The sequence below is a fragment of the Heterocephalus glaber genome, unplaced genomic scaffold (assembly GCF_053883595.1).
Source record: "Heterocephalus glaber isolate CG9 unplaced genomic scaffold, H.glaber_assembly_v1.0 deba00001067, whole genome shotgun sequence".
Lineage (NCBI taxonomy): Eukaryota > Metazoa > Chordata > Mammalia > Rodentia > Bathyergidae > Heterocephalus > Heterocephalus glaber.
Window position 1 is genome coordinate 1578630 of NW_028258187.1, and position 19430 is coordinate 1598059.

At 55.5% G+C, this 19430-nt stretch overlaps 1 protein-coding gene across 1 annotated transcript; it reads left to right on the forward strand.

The window, feature by feature from the left end:
• Positions 1-2402: 2402 nt before the first annotated feature.
• Positions 2403-19356, forward strand: Hhipl2 (HHIP like 2). Its single transcript, XM_087209798.1, is given in 14 exon segments — positions 2403-2462; positions 2805-2970; positions 6316-6567; positions 8876-8902; positions 9363-9434; positions 9437-9514; positions 9517-9700; positions 9702-10010; positions 10915-11104; positions 15434-15599; positions 16343-16370; positions 16372-16559; positions 16708-16831; positions 19134-19356. Coding segments are annotated over 14 exon segments (2067 nt in total).
• The last annotated feature ends 74 nt before the right edge of the window (positions 19357-19430 follow it).

Here is a 19430-nt window from a genome sequence, read left to right on the forward strand (position 1 = left end):
ATTCCTTCATGTCACCCACATTTCTGGCTAATCCCTGTGTCCCGAGGAAAGGGGTCCTGGGATGGAGTAACTTGCAGAGACCCCATCCCGGCCGCCAGTTCTGAGGTGCCGCACCCAGGTGCCCAGTGGGCCTCCCAGGGAGTTCACCACAGGCGAAGGGAGACGGGGTGGGGGCGGGGGTCCTCCACCCAGTGGCCACCAGTCAGCTTGCACGCGTCCTCTCCCTGCTCCGCCCTGTGGCCCTGCAGCCACATGGAGCCACCACGTGTGCATCCTGCTCCCTCACTAGCATGTTACCTAGGCTTCCGTCTCCACCTGCCACAGCTCGTGGGATTTCTGGCTTATGATGTCGTCACTGAATGAATGCACCTGAACACAGATTATGAGGAAGGAATACCTTGACAAGGGAGACCGCTGGGTTTCTCTGGTGCTTGTGTGATATCTTCTGTAGAATGGAGACAGTTGGGTTTATCTCACTGGACTGCTGTGAACAAAAGACGTTTAATGACTAGGATAACAGTGCTGATAAATGTTAACTGCGAAGAAACCATCCATCATGACAACATTAACATACTGTAACGGAGACTAGATACAGACTTTTCTGTCCTCTGCTGTCTCCTGGAAACCTCTGAATGGATACAGTGGAGATGGAGACATTTTGATGTATTTATACACTGAACCAATCAGTCTGGCCAGCAAGATATCTGTTACTTCTGTGTAGGGACCATCGTGTTGTGTTTGGAGCTGTGTGTACATATGGTGAGATTCAGACCACAGGTGTGTGGTGCAGTATTGTCACTACCATGTGTACATTGTTATTTCTCCACAAATCCCTCATGTTGCATATACTGGAGCTGGTATCATTTGCACCTTTCCCTGTCCCAGTACCTGGCAGTCACCAGTCTCCCTGGCTTCTGAGAGTTTGGCAGTTTTAGGTCCCAAGAGTGAGACCACGTGGTTTCTCTGTGTCTCTCTCAGCCGAATGTCCTTCATGCTCATTTCTTTTGTTGCAAACGCAGGATTACCTTCTTTTCTATGACCAAATAGTACACAATATCTTGTTTTCTGTATGCAGGAACCTGGCAGAGCATTTCGGTGGCTGCTTTTCTTGGCTGTTGTGAGCAAGAAGTACAGGTAGCTTCGATCCGATTTCGGTTCCTTTGGACATGTAGCCAGATGGTTCTGGTTTTAGTGTTCCTGTGCTGTTTTCAGTAATGAGTTTGCCACGCCATGTTCCCATCAGCTGTGTGCAACGGCTCCCTTTTCTCCACATCCACAGTAACACTTGTTTTGTCTTTCAGGTGGTAGCCAGCTAATAGATGTGAGTAGAAAATCATTATGGGTTTGGTTTGCATTGCCCTGGTGTTTGGAGGTACTTAGCTCCTTTTCATATACCCATTAGCTATTAGAGTTTCTTCCAGAAGTGTGTGCTTAGGCCCTTTGCCCATTTTTAAAAAGGTTAAATGTGTTTTTGGTATTGAGTCGTATAGATTCCTCATATATTTTGGATATTAACACATTGTTGGATCAATTGTTTGTTTTGTTTGTTTTTTTGGTACCAGGGATCGAACTCGGGTCCTTGTGCTTGCACAGCAGGCGGTGAAACCACTGAGCTAAATCCCTGGCCCTGTTGGATCAGTTGTGTCATGCGTGAATTCCATCTCACCAAAGTTGTAACCAACAGTTTACAGCTTTATAGCTTCTTAGAGCCATCAAATAAGGGTCCACTGTTACTCGGTCCCACAAGAAATATGAACCCAGACCTTCTGTGTGTTGTCTCTGTAAACATCTCAAAAAACAAAACAAAAACCCCCAAAAGTGCTCTGGAGCCAGAAAGGCCTGAGTTCAAATCCCAGCATGCCTGGGCACCCTACCCAACAGGTATCTTACTCTGTAAAGTGGGATGATCTAAAAGGCAGCTATAGTGCTTAGCACAGCTCCGCATATGATTTTTTTTCAGTAAATGGTAACATTACTCTAACAGTTAAAAAGAGAGAAAGGAAACTAAAAGGAAATTAAGGAAAGCCATGACATTCTTTGATAAAAGGAGAAAGTGCACACTTTGGGCCCAGCTAATTGTCCGTATTTGTAGCATACAGGCTTTTTCTGTGTGGTGATTAGAACATCTTTATCTTAAATATTCCAAAAGGAAACAGGCAAGGCCCTTGGTGGATGTGGCCTGCAAATTCCATGCCCCACATCTGAGTAAGTTATTTAAATAAAAAACGTTCAGAACTGCTCCTCTCCCTATTCGTGCTCTGAGAAGAAACATTTGGCCACGAAGCGAGAACCACGGTTGCTCAGTCCCACCAGGGACAGGGACCCAGATCTGCGCTGTCTCCATGAATGCACGTCTGGCCCAGACGAGGACGTCAACTTGTGTGCTCCCACCAGTCCCGGTGATGTCCTATGCCAAGGACGCAGACGAGTTTGTCCAGGAGCTGCACGCTCAGCCCCGAGCTGTCTGCATCTGGCGGAGGCAGCACTGCTGCTGACCATGGGATGCAGAGCTCCGCTGCAGCTCCCAACCCGAGTTCCTTCAGGTGCAAGGCCTCGGCTTCCTCTCTCACTCCCCTCTCTGTCTGCACACCTTGCTGACCTAGAATTGTGCACACCAAATGAGGGAAAGTGCGAGGAGACCCTTCCTGAACAGCAGCACACTGCAAGGAGAGTCCCGCTCACCACCTCGAGCTGCTGTCTGCTGCAGAGGCCTGTGTGAGCCCCTGCCAAGCTGGAGCAGTGCTCGTGTCTGTCCCACCCCACAACCCTTGTCTAGGTGACCGCCAGACTCTGCTCCCATCCAGACGCACAGAGGAGCCAGCTGTGTGAGCCGCAGGTGTGACCGGGTGTGCACCCCAGAAGTGTGGACGTGCTGGCTCCTTGGCTCAGAACGCGACCTTCTTTGGAGAGTCTTCATGGAGAAATCGAGTCACAGTGTGGTCATGGCGGTGGCCCTCATCCACATGACCGGTGTGCCTAGCAAGAGGGGACATCGGACTCAGGGCTGGGAGAGAGTGGGAACACAAGGACGGACAGCATGGCATCTAAAAGCCGTGTGGTGCAGATGGTGGCTAGAGACCTCCGCAGCCGGGAGGGAGCCCAGAGCCGTCTCCTGCAGGGCCCCAGGGGGACCAGCCCGGTGACACTGACCCAGAGCTTGGGTCCCCAGACCTGAGAGACGATGGACTTCCATTGTTCAAGCCACCCACTTGGCTATGGCAGCCTGCAAACCCAAGCAGTCAGTGAAACAATCCTGTGTGCTTCAAAATTGTCGCCCCGGGACTGCAGAGCGCAGCCTGTTCCCGCCTCCGTTCCAGTTACTGCCCACGGGCAGCCAGGCTGGCAAGGCTGCTTCTGCTCTCTTCCCGTGCACCTTGGAGCCTCCCCTGAGATTTCCTGGGTCCCCTCCACCTGACACACCTCTCGGTCCTGGAGCCCCAGCGGCAGTGATGCTAACAGGAGTGGCCTTGTGCCAGTGGGCACGATTCTATCCTTAGCACACAGACTGAAGAAGTTCATCTTATGGATCAGTTTTCCAGAGGACATTCCTCTCCCAGCGTCATGCTTTGCGCATGTGCACAGTTCCTGACCTAACTCCTCGCATCTATGTAAAAAGATTGCATAATTGTTATATGATCCACATTGTGCAGTTTATCTGAAATGCTGCATAGCCCGCCTGAAATGTGCCCTGTTCAGGAGTGCATGGTGTCTCTGATGAGCTGCAGCCCGCTGACCTCTCTGCTAATCCTGCAAGGACTTTTGGGTCCAAACCATAAGGTCTCTGTATTTTTCATGGCCGAAGTAAAACAGACATAATGCCAATAAAAGAGCAAAAAGTACACTCAGGTCCTTCACAGAACAAGAGAACGCACTCATTCTTACCTACTGGGGCAGGTGGTGCCCCCTGTTTCCAGGAAGGCCCTGGGGGCTTTGAGGCCGGCTGAAGTCAGCCCAGTGTTTCCAGTGTGCTCTGAGCGTGGAGCCAAGGGCTCAGTGGAAACTGCAGTCCGGGGACTCACGGGCACCGTGCGGGGGCTGGGGCCGAGCTTAGCGGGAGAGCGCTTGCCAAAGTGAGGTGCTGTAAACCAACAAACACATCAGTTAAAAGCAGCATTCAACCAGGCACCGTGCAGAACAGAACAGGGGAAAGAAGGGGTGTGTCACAGCAACTCAGCCACTTGTGCCCCACTCTTCCTCAGCTGTGAAGACACTTTGCAGCGCTGTTTGGCCATGTGTCATCCCCAGCACAGAGCACACACAGGCTTGGCTGGGTCCAGACTCCTCCTCCTTCTTGGGGACATGTGGCCCAGGCTGCCTGGCGGTGGGGGCAGAGTCAATTGGGGAGCCCTTCTTGGAAGAAGAAAGTTGGATTTCATCTGCATTTCAAAGGGAAGGCTTTGCCAGCAAGGTAATTTCATGGTGGCTGGAACCGTGGAGGATACTGAGGGTGGAGGGAGCTCAGGAACCTGTCCCCAGCTGGCACCTTGGGCTGGGGCTGAGTTCAGGACTCTGTGCTCTAGTCCATGCATTCAAAGAATGTTTATCAGAGACCTGTGACATGTGAGGGACGTGCGTAAAGCCAAGCACTCTTAGCTGCACACGTGGGGCACAGACTAAGTGAGGAGGCGGCCGCCCTAGGGCAGGTGCAGATGAGGCACCAATGAGGGACCTGGTCACGGTGCGCCTCCTGTCTGCATGCGCCCTCAGGCTCCCTGTTGCAGCATACTGGCCAGTGTGGGGCCCGTGGAGTGGTGTGTGGTCAGCCTTCTTCACTGTATCAGACATGGGGACTCAGTAAGTGGAAAGGTTGGCTTTGGAGGTTGCAGGCCGTGTCCATGTGAACCCCTTACTTTGGGCTCCTGAGTCAGTTGGTCCTGCTGGGGCCTGCACGACCTCTGGCCAAGTGTCCAGTCAAGGCCACGCCCCCAGTGACCTCACTTCCCTAAGCTCCTCCTCCTAATGTCTCCCCACCTCCTAGCAGCACCCTGGTGTCCAGGCCTTGGGGGGCACTATGGACTCCAGCTAGAGGTGCTGGCGTGCAGCTCCGGGGGGGCGAGCGCTTGCTTAGCAGGCAGGAGGCGCTGGATCAGTCTCAGCTCCCACAGAGAAGAGGGGAGCCTTGTACCAGCAAGGAGCCACATACATGTGGCCCTGAAAGCTGAGGTTTGGCTCTGGACAACAGAGGAGAGCCACATCACGATTTTATACAGACAAAAGCAAGTTTATTGTGAAAGCACAGCAGATAGGAGCATAGTCCAGTGACACACTACTGCGCTAAGAAGGGACAGCACCAAAGAGGGAAGGGAATTTTCCGGGGAAGGATCTAGTACGAGATGGAGCCTTCGGCAGGCGAGAGAGAAAATGCAACTCTGAGCTCTGTCAGTTCCTTAAGTGCTGTATTCAGACTAGTGGCTTGGGGCCGACAGGCCTGCATGGTTGAAAGGGATCGCTCCCAGCCTGGGCTAGGGCCTGGGAAGGGTCCGGTGTGCGTGCGTGCATGCGTGTAAAACTTATCTCTATATCGTCCTTCCGCAGGAGAAGCCAGCCTCCCTAGAGAAGGGCGCGAGAGCCAGTGCCACTCAGCGCACACATGCATTTCTGACTCCACTTCCAGGCCTTCCCTGACAAGGCCTTGGGAGCAATAGGCCCATCAGGGGCTTGAGGGATGGGTTTGTCTCCATCTGTCCCTTCCACCATGGGAGCATGCAGCCAAAAGTTGTGGTCCTTGCGCTCCTGGGCAGTGAGAGGGAAATGTCTATTATTTACGAATTGTCCGGGGTGAGGAATTTCTCAGCAGCATGGACTAAGACACGGTCTCCTCCTCTGGCTGCTCTCCTGGCCCGGCCCCTGCTGTGGATGTGGGCGCTGTTAGCAGTCCCCGGCCTCCCACCCACATGCCCTCCTGTGCCAGCACCGTGCAGCACTCCTGCCTCTTGCCAGCCCCTCGGCCTGAGCTCCCCAGTCTGCAGCCTGAGACTGGTGACATGGCCCTGGCCCTCAACCTGCAAACCTGGTAAACCTGTGGATGCCCCCCTCCTGGCAGGAACTCTGGGCCATTGCAAGGAATCCCAGCAACTCTCACCTTTCGGCCCAGCACCTGGGTGCCCCAGGACTCAGCGCCGGCTGAGACTCGTGCCAGCCCCAGGGGCCACTGCCCAGCTGCCTCCTCAGCTCATGTGGGGCGGGGCTGGCGGCAGAGGGAAGGCAGAGCATGGGTTGGTGGGAGGAGCGAGGAGGGATCCTGGGCAGAGCAGGGCGCCAACCCAAGCCAACAGCTGCCTCTGAGGCGGAGATGTCCAGTGTGCCTGCTTCCAGCCCTTGCGGTGCCTGGGGTTGCCGGGCCCCTGCTCCTCCCTGGCACCTCCCGTCTCTGCCTCATGTTCTTGTTGGGCCAGGCAGGCTTGCAGCAGGGACACCCCCAGTGCCTGGATTATGGGGCCCCCTTCTGGGCCCCTGTGCACCTCGAGTTCTGCTCTGACTACTGGTCCTTCGGGTGTTGTGATTAGCACAAGGACCGCCGCATCACTGGGCGGTACAAGGACATCCTGAGCCACCTCGACCTGCAGGGCCACACACATCCTGTGCCAGGCAGGCCGAGCGCAGCCTGGGAGGAGAGGCGCTGGCACACACTCCGAGGTTTTCAGGGGCTGTGTAGGGAGGGTGTGGGCAGCCCCGGGATCCAAGCTTGGCCCTGGGCGGCCGGCACCCCTGGTGTGACAGGGGTGGGACCAGGGGTTGGGGTCCTCCCAGGGTCCCATCTGCCCAGCCCTGCAGTGCAGGGCTGAGGCGCTGCCAAGGGACAGCGACTCAGTTTCAGCTCCTACGGGCTCAAAAGCCACAGCCCCAGGGTGTTGTGGCTGAGCCCGGTGGAGAAGGCGGCGCAGACTCAGTGCAGAGGGCAGGGGCGCAAGGGTGCGTGGCCCTGTGTCCGGGTCCTGGCTGGCCTCTGGGGCCAGCCCTTCGTCTCGTCATACCTCCCTCTGCCGTGGTCCCGAGTGCTGGCCACCTCAGATCCCTGCAGAGCTGACTGGGCTCCAGTGAGCCACACGGGGCCTGTGCTGTCCCCTGCACTGCTCCCTGGGGAGTGACTGGGGGAACCAGCTAGGGGAGGGGGCCAGCTTCCACCAGCAACACAAGGCCAGTGCCCCCCGCCCCGGAAACGGCCCCTGCTCAGCTCCCCCCCCCGGCAACACTGAGCAGCTCTCCTGTTTCAGGGATTGAGGAATGAGAATAATTTTAGCAACCAACCTGACTGTGTCTTTTGTTCAAGTCCACAAGGCCCCTTTCCTTCCCCGTGTCGTGGCGGGTCCCCAGCCCACATTCTGCAGGCAGGAACTGGGACTCTGGGCTCACTGCAATCAGGAGTTTCAGATGACTTGTCCGAGGCCAGATGGTACTGCGCACAAATCTCCACGCTTGGAGTCCAGGCCTCAGGGCCTTTCGATCAGTCACAGCACATCCCAGGCCAGTCCTGTGTGGAGTACTATAGTGGATGGCATAGCACAGTACAGTGTATAGTATAGTACAATGTGTCGTGTAGTGTAGCATAGCAGAGTGCAGCATAATAAAGTTCAGTATTACATAGTAAATTATATAGCATAGCATAGCTTTAGAAAGTATACTATATAGTATAGCGTATCATAGCACAGTAAGGTATGGTAGAGTAGTAGAGTAAGGTACAGTATAGTATAGTAAAGTACGTAGTATAATATATAGTATAGCATCTCAAATACAGTATGGCCTAGGATAGTAATCGTATGTAGCCCAGCAAAGGCTAGTCTAGTCAAGCATAGAAGTATAATATAGTAAAGCATATGTCAGTGGTGGTGAGCCTTTGGGAGCTTTCAGTGATAACAAACAGCTGGCTGCAGCACATGTGCCATAGATTCGCCAGCCCTGGTACATACAGTGGTACCTCGGTTCAGGAACATAATTCTTTCCATGATTCTGATTGCAAACTAGACAAGAACTGAATCAAATTTCCCCATCGGGTCAATATTGAAGCTCCCCACTGAATTGGGCTTGGTTCTCATCTGGTATAGTACAGAGCAGTGCAGTGTACAGTATAGAAAGGAGAGTACAGTACGGGATGGGAAGACGGCTTTCTGAGCTCCAGAGCAGAGGCCGTGAGCCCTTCGAGCCCCTCTGCCCCTGTGCAGACAGCAGCGCCTCGTGCAGGAGAGGCTCAGGTTGCCCCGCAGTGGAGACTGATGGCCCCGGCTTCCGTACCCATAAGGCACGGTGCATTCGCTCACCACTGAGTAGGTGCAGTGGCAGCAGGAGGGTGTCCGGGGCCCGGCCAGGCCCTCTGCTCCCACTGTCCTCCTCACTTCTGCCCCTCCTCCCTTCCCACTCCCCACGAGTGGAAGGTGTCCGTGAGGCACCTGGGTGGGTCGTCTGCTTCTTGTCTTGGCTGGCCAGGCAGCCCAAGGAGACCTCTGAGTAGCTGGGCTCCTTCCTTCCTCTACTGGTGACAGAGTGGCTCTGCAAGCTTTGGTAGGGAGCTCAGGTTCCCAGGAGAACCGCTGCTGGTCTCTGGCAAAGTGAGGAGCTCAGGGTGGGGAGTCTGGGCTGCCCAGGAGCCGGTGCGGGGAGTGTTCTGATCGGAGCCCTGGGCTGGGGCACTGCCTCTGCTCCAGCACCCCAAGAGCTACCCTTTAAACGGGACGTTCCTACTTTCCGAGTCTCAGCTGCCTCTCTCATTGCTGTCTTCTCTCCTACAGACTGCCGTAGTCTAGGGATGTCCCACCGGCAGAGACTCCCTGCCCACCATCCTGTGTATTACAGTGTGCAGCAAGAGCAGTTGTTCTGCTAAGAAGCCACAATTAAAGCAGGCACAGCTCCCGTGGAGAGCTTTGCACGTATGATTAACGAGCACATGAAGACAGTACTGGACACCTGAGCTCCGGGCGTGATGTACCAAATGTCCATTTGTTCATTTATATTGGAATTGTTAAATATTTCAAACATATGGCAAAGCACAGAAAATGGATTAACACCGTCTATCCAAAATCTGGACCTAGCAAATATGACACTTCTGCCACATAGCCTCATATTTGTATGAAGAAATACAATCATGCAGACATGCAGTTTATGAGAAGGGAAACATTCAGAAATTTGATACCATCTTCCTTTAATAAATTCATCTTGAGATACAAGAGTGAGGTGGGTGAGCTGAAAGGTAGAGATGGAATAGTGCATGTGCGAGTGTTTGGCTTTTTCCTGCCCTGCAGCACCATTAACTGGGTGCAGAATTTGGGTCCAAGGGGAGAAGGAGGGATGAGGATCTACCAGTAGCTGGCAGCCAGACCTCCTGACTCCCGCCACGCCCAGCCCATCTCCCCTTTGCTGCCCATGCCAAGCCGCCCCTCTCCCCCAGGAGTGCTCGCCCTGTGCTGCCCGCCTGTGCAGTGCCGAGAGCCCTCAGAAGCCCTCTGCAGCCTGCCGGGCCTCTGCTCTGACTACTGCTCTGCCTTCCTCTCCAGCTGCCGCTCTGCAATCTCCCTGCTCACCAACTACGCGGCCTCCAGTGGCCCCACGACAAAGACGGCACCTGCTTCTGCCACCTGCTCAACCTCCCGGACAAGGGCTACTGCTTCCCCAGTGTACTGAGGAGCCGGCATCTCATCTGCAACCTGGAGGTGGTGGCCAAGGGCCATCGGGGCTACCTGCAGCTCTGCCTCCCGAGGTGGCCAACAGGCTGAGGAACCCGTGTCCATGGTCCACAGCGGGGACGTCACGCATTGCCTCTTTGTGGCCGAGCAGGTGGGAGTGGTGTGGGTCTACCTGCCCGACTCGAGCCACCTGGAGCAGCCGTTCCTGGACCCCAGGAGTGCTGTGCTGACCACGCCGTGGATCAGGGATGAGAGAGGCTTCCTGGGCTTGGCCCTTCATCCCCAGTTCTGTATTTATTACTCACGCCTGGGCAAGATGAAGGCAGAGAAGATCCGCATCAGTGAGATGAAGGTTTCTTAGGCTGGCCCCAACAGAGCAGAACCAAAGTCGGAGAGGTGAGGCCGAGTCATGAGAGCCTGCAGCTGTGTCCCCCATTCAGAGAGGGTCCCAGTCAGCCCTGGTGAGCCCTGGTCAGTCTGGCGGAAGGCGGAGAGGGAGCTCAGGCTTTGGAGCATTGCCTTCCAATGTGGAGGAAAGTCACTGCTGATTAATGCGCACAGCCCAGGTTAGAGCCCCTACCCCGTCTTTGCAATTCAGTGGTTTTTAATACATTCAGAGTGGTGCAGCCATTATCATAATTGATTTTAGAAAATTTCCGTCGCCCCATAGAGAAACTGCCTATGTGTCACCCTCTAGCCCCAGCCCCAGGGTAGCCTCTTGGGGTGCAGTCACCCCCACAACGCCCCATCAGAGCCTGCTTGATTCTCAGAGGTGAGCAAGATGGACAGCTGTGGGGCCTGAGAAACGATCACAGATGATACCAATGCAGTGGGTGTAATGGCAGCCTCCAGGTGCGGGTGGCCCTTCCACCCCAGGGCCTGTGCCTTGCATGCAGGGTTTCTCACCCGGTGGGAGCTGTGGCACCAGGCCACAGAGCTGTCTAGGCCCACGCAGGTGAGGACTCTGCCACCTGCCTTTCCCTTCTCCTTCCGCCTGGCCTCCTCTCCCAGCAGACAGGCGAAGGAAGGGCAGAGTGAGTGTGAGCGACTAACCCTGCTGAGGTGTCACGGGAAGCGAGGGCGCCCCCTGGCTGTGCTTCCAGTCCCGAAGTTGGGTGTTGGCAGAAATGGTCCAAGGAGGAGTTCTGTCACGAAGCCAGGTGACCAGAGTGCCAAGCCACTCGTGTTTCTATCCTCGGGGAGGCTGAAGCAGAGCTCGAGGCTTGGACTGTCACTGTGGGTGTCCCCAGGGGGCAGCTCGCTGAGTCAGGGTTATGCCTCGTTCCCTTTTCTTGCCCAGGGTCATCTTGAAGATAGAAGAGCCGGCCTCCAGTCACAATGGTGGACAGCTGCTCTTTGACCTGGGCGGCTATCTGTCCACATTCACGGGGGGACGGGGGCAGGCCGGGGACCCCTTTGGGAAGTTTGGAAATGCTCAGAACAAGCGAGCAGGAAGCTCTTGGAGGGAGCCCTTAGAAGTGGAGGAAGGAGTCAGATCTGAGACTGAGTCAGATCCAGGCCCCTTACCGCAAGATAGCGTCCCCTCTGTTGAGGCCAATGAGAAGAATTGTTTTGAATGTGGTCTATACCAGGTCAAGTTTTCTTCTATTCCTGGTCTGTTCAGAGTTTGTATTAGGTATGGATGTTGGGTTTTGTCAAATGTTTTTTGCATCTATTTAGAAAAATATGTGTTTTTTTTTTTCATTTTGGTGAGTTAAATAGCATTATTTTGTTAAAGAAATCTTGTATTTCTGGTCAGGATGTACCAACCTTTTCACATATTGTAGAATTTGCTTTGCTAAGATGATGTTTGGAATATTTTGCATCTGAGTTCATGGAAGGATCGTGGGCTGGAGTGTTCCTGTCTTGTAATATCTTTGTCAGGCCTTGGCGTCTGGATGATGTGGATTTCAGAGAGCAAGGTGAGCAGCCTGCGCCTTCTCAAATATCTAGAGGAGCTTGGATAGAGTGCATGGTATTCCCGCCTTCTGTGTTTTCTATCTCTAAGGAAAGCCAGCTGAGGCTGAGATATTCTTTGTGCAAAGAGTTTTAACTCTAAATTCAATTTATTTCATAGGTATAAGCTATCCCATTTATCTATTTCTTCCTGAGTGAGCCTCAGTAGTCTGAGTCTTTTAAGGAGTTTGTCCAACTCACCTAAGTCGCCAAACCTACTGGTATCTACTTGTTCATAATTATTATCTTTTCCAGAGCTACAGAAACTATCATTATGTTACTTCGTTACCCATCTTACTCTAGATATTGTTCTCTCTCATTTTCTTAGAAGTTTATCAGTTTTATTGATCTTCTGTAAGTACCAGCTGTTGAGTTCATTGATATTTTTTCTTTTTCTTTTTCTGTTTCCTGTTTCATTGACATATACTCCATTCCTTCCTTTTTCTTGTGTTAGGTTTAGTTTGTTCTAGTTGTAGCATTTGAAGGTGGAAGCTGAGGTCATTGATCTGAGATCTTTCATTTTTTAATCTGTGTGTTTAGTGCTATAAATTTTACCTTAAGTATTGCTTTGGGAGCATCATATGCATTTTGATACATGGTGTTTGAGTTTTTATTTAGTTAAAGTGTGTCTTTCTTCTGTCATGTCTCACCAGCCGTTCATCCCATCAGGTGACTTTTTTTTTCAACTCTCAATCGTATCTGTCACTTTTAAAGATATGATTTTGGTCTTTTTTTATGTCTCCTATATGTCTACTTAACTTTCTGATCATATGGGATATCATCATAATCACTATGTTAATGTTGTTGCCTGCTGACTTTAATACCTGTTCCAGTTGCGTGACAGTTTTGTTAGACTGTTTTATTCTTCATAATGGGTTATGTTTTCTTCCTCCTTTACTTGCCTACTAAATTTTAACTGGATGCCAGGAACCATTCATTTAAATTTGTAGTGGTAGATGTTTTGGTGTTGCTAGACAGAGTTGAGTCCCTTGGAAACAGCTTGGCCCTCCCTAGTCTGCTGTTAATATGTACGGAGCAGGACTGAAGAGGTGACCTCATCTCTCCATCCCCCTACTCGGGCGAGACTTCCTCAGGAGCCTCGATGCCCTGGGATTGCTGACACCACTCTGAGCCCTCGTGAGCGCCAGGGACTTCCCCTGTTTCTCTCCTGGCTGTTGGCTGGACTTCATTCTCTGTATCATCCTCTCTCTGACCTCTGTCCTGCAAATGCTTCGAGCCTCGATCTCCTTGGACTCAGCTCTGTGTTGTGGGCCCTGGGACCCCGCCGGGCGCTGCCTGTGTCTCCTCACCAGGGAACAATCTTAGGATTCCCTGGTTCAGGTCCCATCTCTCAGGGAACACACCCCTGCACTGCCTGATCTGAGCTGTCTTTTAAACCTCTCTTATTCTATTTTGCAGGCTTTTGACTAAGGGGGGAGCGTGACTCTAGTCCCCAGTCTCACCATAGTTAGGAGGGACGTAGGTATTCTCATCCTTCAATTCTTGATTGTGGGTGATGTAGAGTTAATAATTGTTGAGGTCCTTTATTGTCACGTATTAGATCTTTGAGATTTCATTTATCTTTACTCCTCCCCCACCCATAAATATCACATGGTTGATGTGATCCCTTGGGCTGGGGCCGCAGGGCTCACTCTACGAATTTGTTGACCCATCCAGGTGAGATTTGGTGTCATTTTCTTCTCAGGTGATCTCCACTTTGGGGCGCCCCAGGAATGATATGCCACGATTGGGCAAACACATCTGTGCTCCAGATGCAAAGCAGTCTGGGCAAACAGATGTGTGGCGGGCGTGTCTCGAGGGCCGTGCCCTACTGGAGAAAAGTCTCCCTGTAGTTGGCAGTGAGGGTGCCCTTCTGGCCCCTCGACTCCTGTTTTTGACACGTTTCTGCCAGCTTGAACCAGAGGTGACGCAGACATGACTGTCCCCTTGGGGTGCTGGAGCCGCTGTTGGTACAGGTGGGACAGCCATGCACAGGACAGTCACGCAGCAATCACTAGTGGTTCAAGCCGCTCAGCAGCAAGACACGAATTACGGCCCTGTCGTGACCGTGCTGAAAACTGCTGTGTACCTGTCCGTCTGGGGTATCTGGGCAGCAGCTGTACAGCTCTGGCCACCCTGGTGACTACGCTGCTCCATCTCCAGGTCTTGGCTGTCGGCTGGCCTGGGTCTCCCTGGACCCTTTCTGCCAGCCTGATCCCAGGCTAATCGTCCTCCTGCAGAGCAGCCGGGCCCAGTCCGTTGCTACCACGAGGATGTTGGTCTGTGGCCACTTCCTGCCGCAGGGCGGGGAGACTGGGCCCCCACTGGTTTATCCGGGATTCTTGCCCAAGGTGGAAGGGCTGGGACTGAGCTTGCAGAGGGACCCCGAGGGATGCCTCCTCCTCCAGGGCGGATGGCACACGGGCCCAGCACTGCCTGCCAAGGCCGGACTCTGGGTTGTGCTCTCAGAAGTGCCCGGAAGTGGTTGTTCGGAGCCTGGGCCCATGGGCACTGTGGATAGGGAGAGTGGGCTAGGAGTGAACCTGGCTGGGCTGGCCCTGCCCTGCCCTGCCCTGTGCCACCTCCCGTGCTCAGAGGTCCTAGAGCGTCCCAGCAGTGACGATGCCAGGCAGGAGCTCCATTCTTTCCACATATGGGCTTCCTCCTCGAACCTTCCCTTCTGGGCAGCTTCCCCGTTTGGGGAAGGTGAACAGCTACACCCACGGAGGGAAAGGAGGGTGGGACATCTCGCAGGAGGACCTTCCCCGCCATGTGCTGACCCTGTGGGAGGCTGGGCTTGCAGCTCCAGTGGGGCTGGCAGAGTCCCAAGGTGGCCCAGCCTCATCTTCAGCCGAGGAGCCGAGAGTCACAGCAGCACCCACCATGCCACCGGGAGAGGCTTGGGAGGGGGTCACCGGGCTCCCCGGAGGGCTCAGTGCGGTGGTCATTGCTGCGAGTCAGTGTTTCCAGCTGCAGGGGACCAGCCCTGCCCTGGCTGCTCACGAAGCCCGTGCTGCACTAAGCGTGGCCCTGCCTGCAGCTTCCCCTCCTGTCCTTGCCCTTTCTGCTTCCCCACTTTCCACAGAGGTGCTGGACACTGGTGGAGACCAGGACCCGGAGCCTGGGTTGGACTCGTGGCTTTGCCACTGACTCACCTGCAACCTGGAGCCTGTGCCTTAGCCTCTATGCACCTCGGCTTTCCTCCTGTAAAGCGGGGTGACGTCGGCCCTACCTCGTGGGGGGCTCTGAGCACTCTGAGTCGATGTTTCTGAAGTGTTTAGTACAGAGCCCAGCATCACACAGTGCTCTGCACACAGAGACTGACTACTCCCTGGGTGGATGAAGATCGGGAGAGAGTTAGAGCAGGGGAGGGAAGGCAGAGGGCCAGTGGGGTCCAGCTCCATGCTGTGTCCTGGGGGAGCTGTCAGCTCCCAGTCCCTTTACTTCAGAAACTCACCTCGGGCCAGAGAGCAGGGGCAGGGTGTGCAGGTGGAGGTGGGCAGAATGCAGAGCCGGGTGCTGAGCTTCTGAGGGAATTTTGTTCCTGTGCCTCCACCACGATCAGCACCACCACCCTCACCTCCTCTGTCGCCTCTGCCCCCCATCTACTGAGCCCTGGCTGACCCTATTCCCCACGCTTTTAAATAAAACCTCACTCCTTTTCAATCACACCGTGCGCCTGGCACACAGTTCTCAATTTACCTGCGCCTTCTCCCTGCCACATGGGCACTGTTAGTTTTGTATTTCATGGGCCCACAGAGATTGAGACTTGGCAAGGTTTCCTGGGCCCTAGTCCCCAGAATTTGAACCCAGTTCTGCCTGTGCCAGGCCCAGGCCCAACCCCCTTGCCGCCTGTCTCCCAGGGGCTGGAAGGGCCTCAGCTCACAGAGAGGGCCGGCACGGTGCCTGTGACTGCCTGCCTCCCGGGGGGTGGGCTTCCTGTGCCATCCCTCCTGCCTGTGCTTCTTGGCGAGTGCCATGGGGCAGTGAGGACCGAGAGCAGGCGGACCCGGTTCAGGCCACTTGCCAGTGAGTCGGGCTCCGCATCTGCAGCAGGGCGACAGGAGGGGCCAGCAGCTCCCACACTCTCTCGCCGGCCCGCGGGTATTTGTGCTTTCTCGGTGGCCTGCACGCGCTGAGCCCTGGGATGAAGCCAGGCTGGGAATAAGGTCTCTGACCTGTGGGAACGGAGGGAGTGGCCCTGAGGGCCTGGGGTAACGGATGCCCAGGCCAGAGGGAGACCCTAGGGGAGGGGTCTTCCCAGGGGTGGGTGGGGAGGGGGTGGCCGGGAAAGGCTTGAGAGCAGGGGCACTGTCTTCCAGAAATGTGCAGGAGCCACGTCTCTCTGGAGTGAGCCTATGGAAGGGAAGCTGTTTAGATGCAGGCCTATGAGGAGAATTAAAATATATCAATACAAAGAATTTATAGTAAAGACCCCTCATGCATGTTGGGTGTAGTGGTGCACACCCTGTATTCTCGGCTACTTGGAAGGCTGAGGCGGGAGGATCACTTGAGTCTGGGAGTTTGAGTCCAGCCTGGGCAACATAGTGAGACCCTGTGTGTTTTTTGTTTTTTTTTGGTACTGGGGATCGAACTTGGGACCTTGCACTTGTGAGGCAGGCACCGGAACCACGGAGCTAAATCCCCGGCCCCTAGACCCTGTGTTTTAAAACGAAAAGGATCCTTATGCAATTACGAGGCCCCTGGGTGCCACTTCTTCTCTAGCTGCCTTCCAGGACTCAGATGTGCTATGAAGCAGCCCCACCTCCCAGCCACAGTCCTGGACTTGCTGAAGGAGCAGACAGAAGGCTGCTAAGAACTGGTCCAGTGTGGCCTTGTTGCCCAGCCTAGAGCGGGCTTTGGCTCACACAGCTTCCTCCAGGGCGCCAACTCCTCCTTTGAGCAGCAAGGAGGCCTCACAGGAACCTGGGACCAAGAAGAATGCCAGAGTGTGGTCTCCAGGTCCCCAGGAAGAGCCCCAGGGCTGCAGTGGCTTGGGGTGGCAGGGCCTAGAGGGCAGGAGGAGAACTGCCTGCCCTGTGGAAACTGCTGCTGGCCTCAGGAGCCCCAGAGGCTCGGGGAAGCTGGGCAGGCAGAGAGGGCCTGACACGCACAAGGCCTCGGGTGACCTCTCCAGGGGCGCTGCTGTCCCCTGAAGGAATGAACGGCCTGGTTGTGGGCACTGAGAGTGCTTCTGCAGGGTCATGTCCCACACTGCCTCCACGCCTCCCAGTGCCCGAGGTCCCTGTGCTGGCGCATAGGTGCCTACGGCCCAAGATAATAAACTGACACTCGCTGCAGCTGGCACACGTCTGCAGGCTCCGGTTGAGGGTCGGGCATCAGGGAATCTGCCCGCTGCACGCGCTCGCCACAGGATCAGCTCTCCTCTCCCAGCTCAGGCTCAGGAGGAGCTGCAGGGACAGGGATGGGCAACTGGGAGCTCCTCTCAAGCGGCCTCTCTCCCCCCAGCTGAAGCTCAGGAATGGAATAAATGCAGGTTCCTTCCAGGCTCTGGTGCCCACCCGGGCCTTGGCAGCGGCACAGAAACTGTAACTGCCTCCCACTGGGGCACCTCTGATGCCCGAACCCTTCTCGGGACCTCTGCCCTTGCTGCCCGGGTGTCGCCGAGGAAGCCCTGTTGATATTGTTAAGGAAATCGCAGACTTGAGGTTGCAAGACCTGATCGCAGTGACCAGGGAGCAGGGGACAGATCGGCCCATCTGTCCACGAAGCCACCAAGAAGTACCTCGGCTGTGGACCCTGTAGCGAGGACTGGGACCCGTGAGGGGAGGGGTGTTTGTCTCCAGGTTCTCAGACTGCGCAGCTCCACAGCACTGCAGCTGTCTGCGCGGAGAATGGAGGTGCGAAGTGCCAGGGTGGCTGAGGAGGCTTAGGGGGGCCAGGGGCTCTGCCTGGGCTTGGAACAGACCCCTAGACTTCGAAACAGATTCTGCCTTTCTTCTTAGGTGACCTAAGCTCACCCAGGCTACACACATCAAGCTTCTTCGATCCTCCTCCAGTTCTGTTTAAGAAAGAAGCAGAGCGCTGCTTGCCTGTTTCTGAGGACCGCTTTTGGATCACTTCGTCGTTCCCTTTGCCCTTTCCTATAGGCTTTCCCCCAGCCGCCCCTGGCAGCCCTGTGAATACTCTCGCGTCTGGAGATGAGCTGCAGCCTTTGACAAGTTCTGATCTGCTCTCTGTCAGCATCTTGCAGGGAGACATCGCACAGGTGGAGAGGTTAAACCCTGCCCCTTTACTTGAAAGATGGCCTGGTTCAGGGAGTTCGCTGTAACCTCTGCCTTATTTTGCCTGTAAGTCTTCTGTACAGCTCTTTAAATGTATGCTCACAAAGGAGCAGGGCCACTGCCGAGGGAGGGGGACCTGGAAGGCGAGGCCGGGAGGTGTCGTAAGGATGATGAAAAAGCCAGCCCTGTTGTGTTTGTGATTACTGTGCGCAGGCTTGCGTGTAACTTGCTCATGCAGTCCAGGACTGGAAGGGGAAATGCAGAAAAGAAACCGTGGGTTGTCTTGAGAAACCTCCCACGGTGAGCAAGGTGGCCCAAGCCTGGAATCCCAGCACTGGGAGGCTGAGGCAGGGGGATCTCAAGCTCTAGCCCAGCCTGGGCAATTTAGCAACTTAGCGAGACCCTGCCTCAAAATAAAAAATAAAAAGGGCTGGGGACGTAGCTGTGTGAGGGCCCTGGTTCAATTCCCAGTTCCTCCTCCTCCACCACCACCACCACCACCAAACCAAAAACCCTCCGTTCTGTTTCTAGGGCGCATCGCATCAACTTGGGCGTTGCGGGCGTTTGGTTCCTTGAGGAGGTTATTGGTCGTGGTTAATTAGTCGGCGCCCTCTGTGTTCCCAAGGTTCTGAGAGCCGGAGTGACCGGGAGTCTGTGTCCTGCTGCTTCCCTGGTTCTGGTCTGGAACTGGCTGCGGTCCCTCTGTTGAAGGAGCCATTTATGGAGGGCGGGAGGAGGGAGCCTCGGCCCCGCGGTGTCAGCCGATGGCGTCTGCCTCCTTCTCCAGGACCTCATCCTGCAGGACCAGCGCCCCCATCCCGGGAGGCAGAGGCTGGAGGATGGGCTAGGAGGGCACCGGGTCTCACCCTCCTGAGCTGTCCCGGGCGGGCCTGGGCCCGTACTGAGCTGTGCCCGACCAGGACTGCTGGAGAGACTCCTTCCGGGAGTCCTGGGCGGTCCCGGGCCTGGGGCCCCGAGCTCTGGCCCGGAGTCCAGAAAGCCTGGTTTGGTTCTGCATGCAGCGGTGACTTCTTATCCCCGAACTTCAGTTCCTGCTCGGGAAACGTAGACGTTTCCTTGGAGGCAGGCTGTGGAAATCAAGGTGAGGCCACAGGGTCTTGGTGCATGACCCGTGCTTCCTAGGTCAGGGTGGCGGGCAGCTCTGGGCTCTGCGATCTATTTATTTATTTAATTTTGTCCCCCTCCCCTCCCCCTCCCCGCCCCTGCGTGCTCGCCCGGTGACTCGTGTCCCTGGGAACACGATTGCTGTAATGGGGCCCAGCCAGCCTCCCTGACGACGGGGTCGTGCTGGACCCAGCGTCCAGGCCGGGGCATCCTGGCAGGATCTCCGGAGGAGCTGGGAGCTTGGGGCCGGCGCCCCTGCGAGGACAGGACGGGAGCGGCAGGCCATCGCCCGGACCCTCACCAGGTGGACCCTCACCGGGTGGCAGGGCGTGCGCCTGGGCCGCCTCACCCCGGGCCGCCTCTGCCTCGGGCCGCCTCTGCCTCGGGCCCGGCCTCTCCGCCCGGGGGGACAGTGAGGCCCGGGCTGCCCGGCGCCCAGCCCCCCACCACGCGGTGTGACGGCCAGGCGGGCCACCCCGCGAGGGAGGCG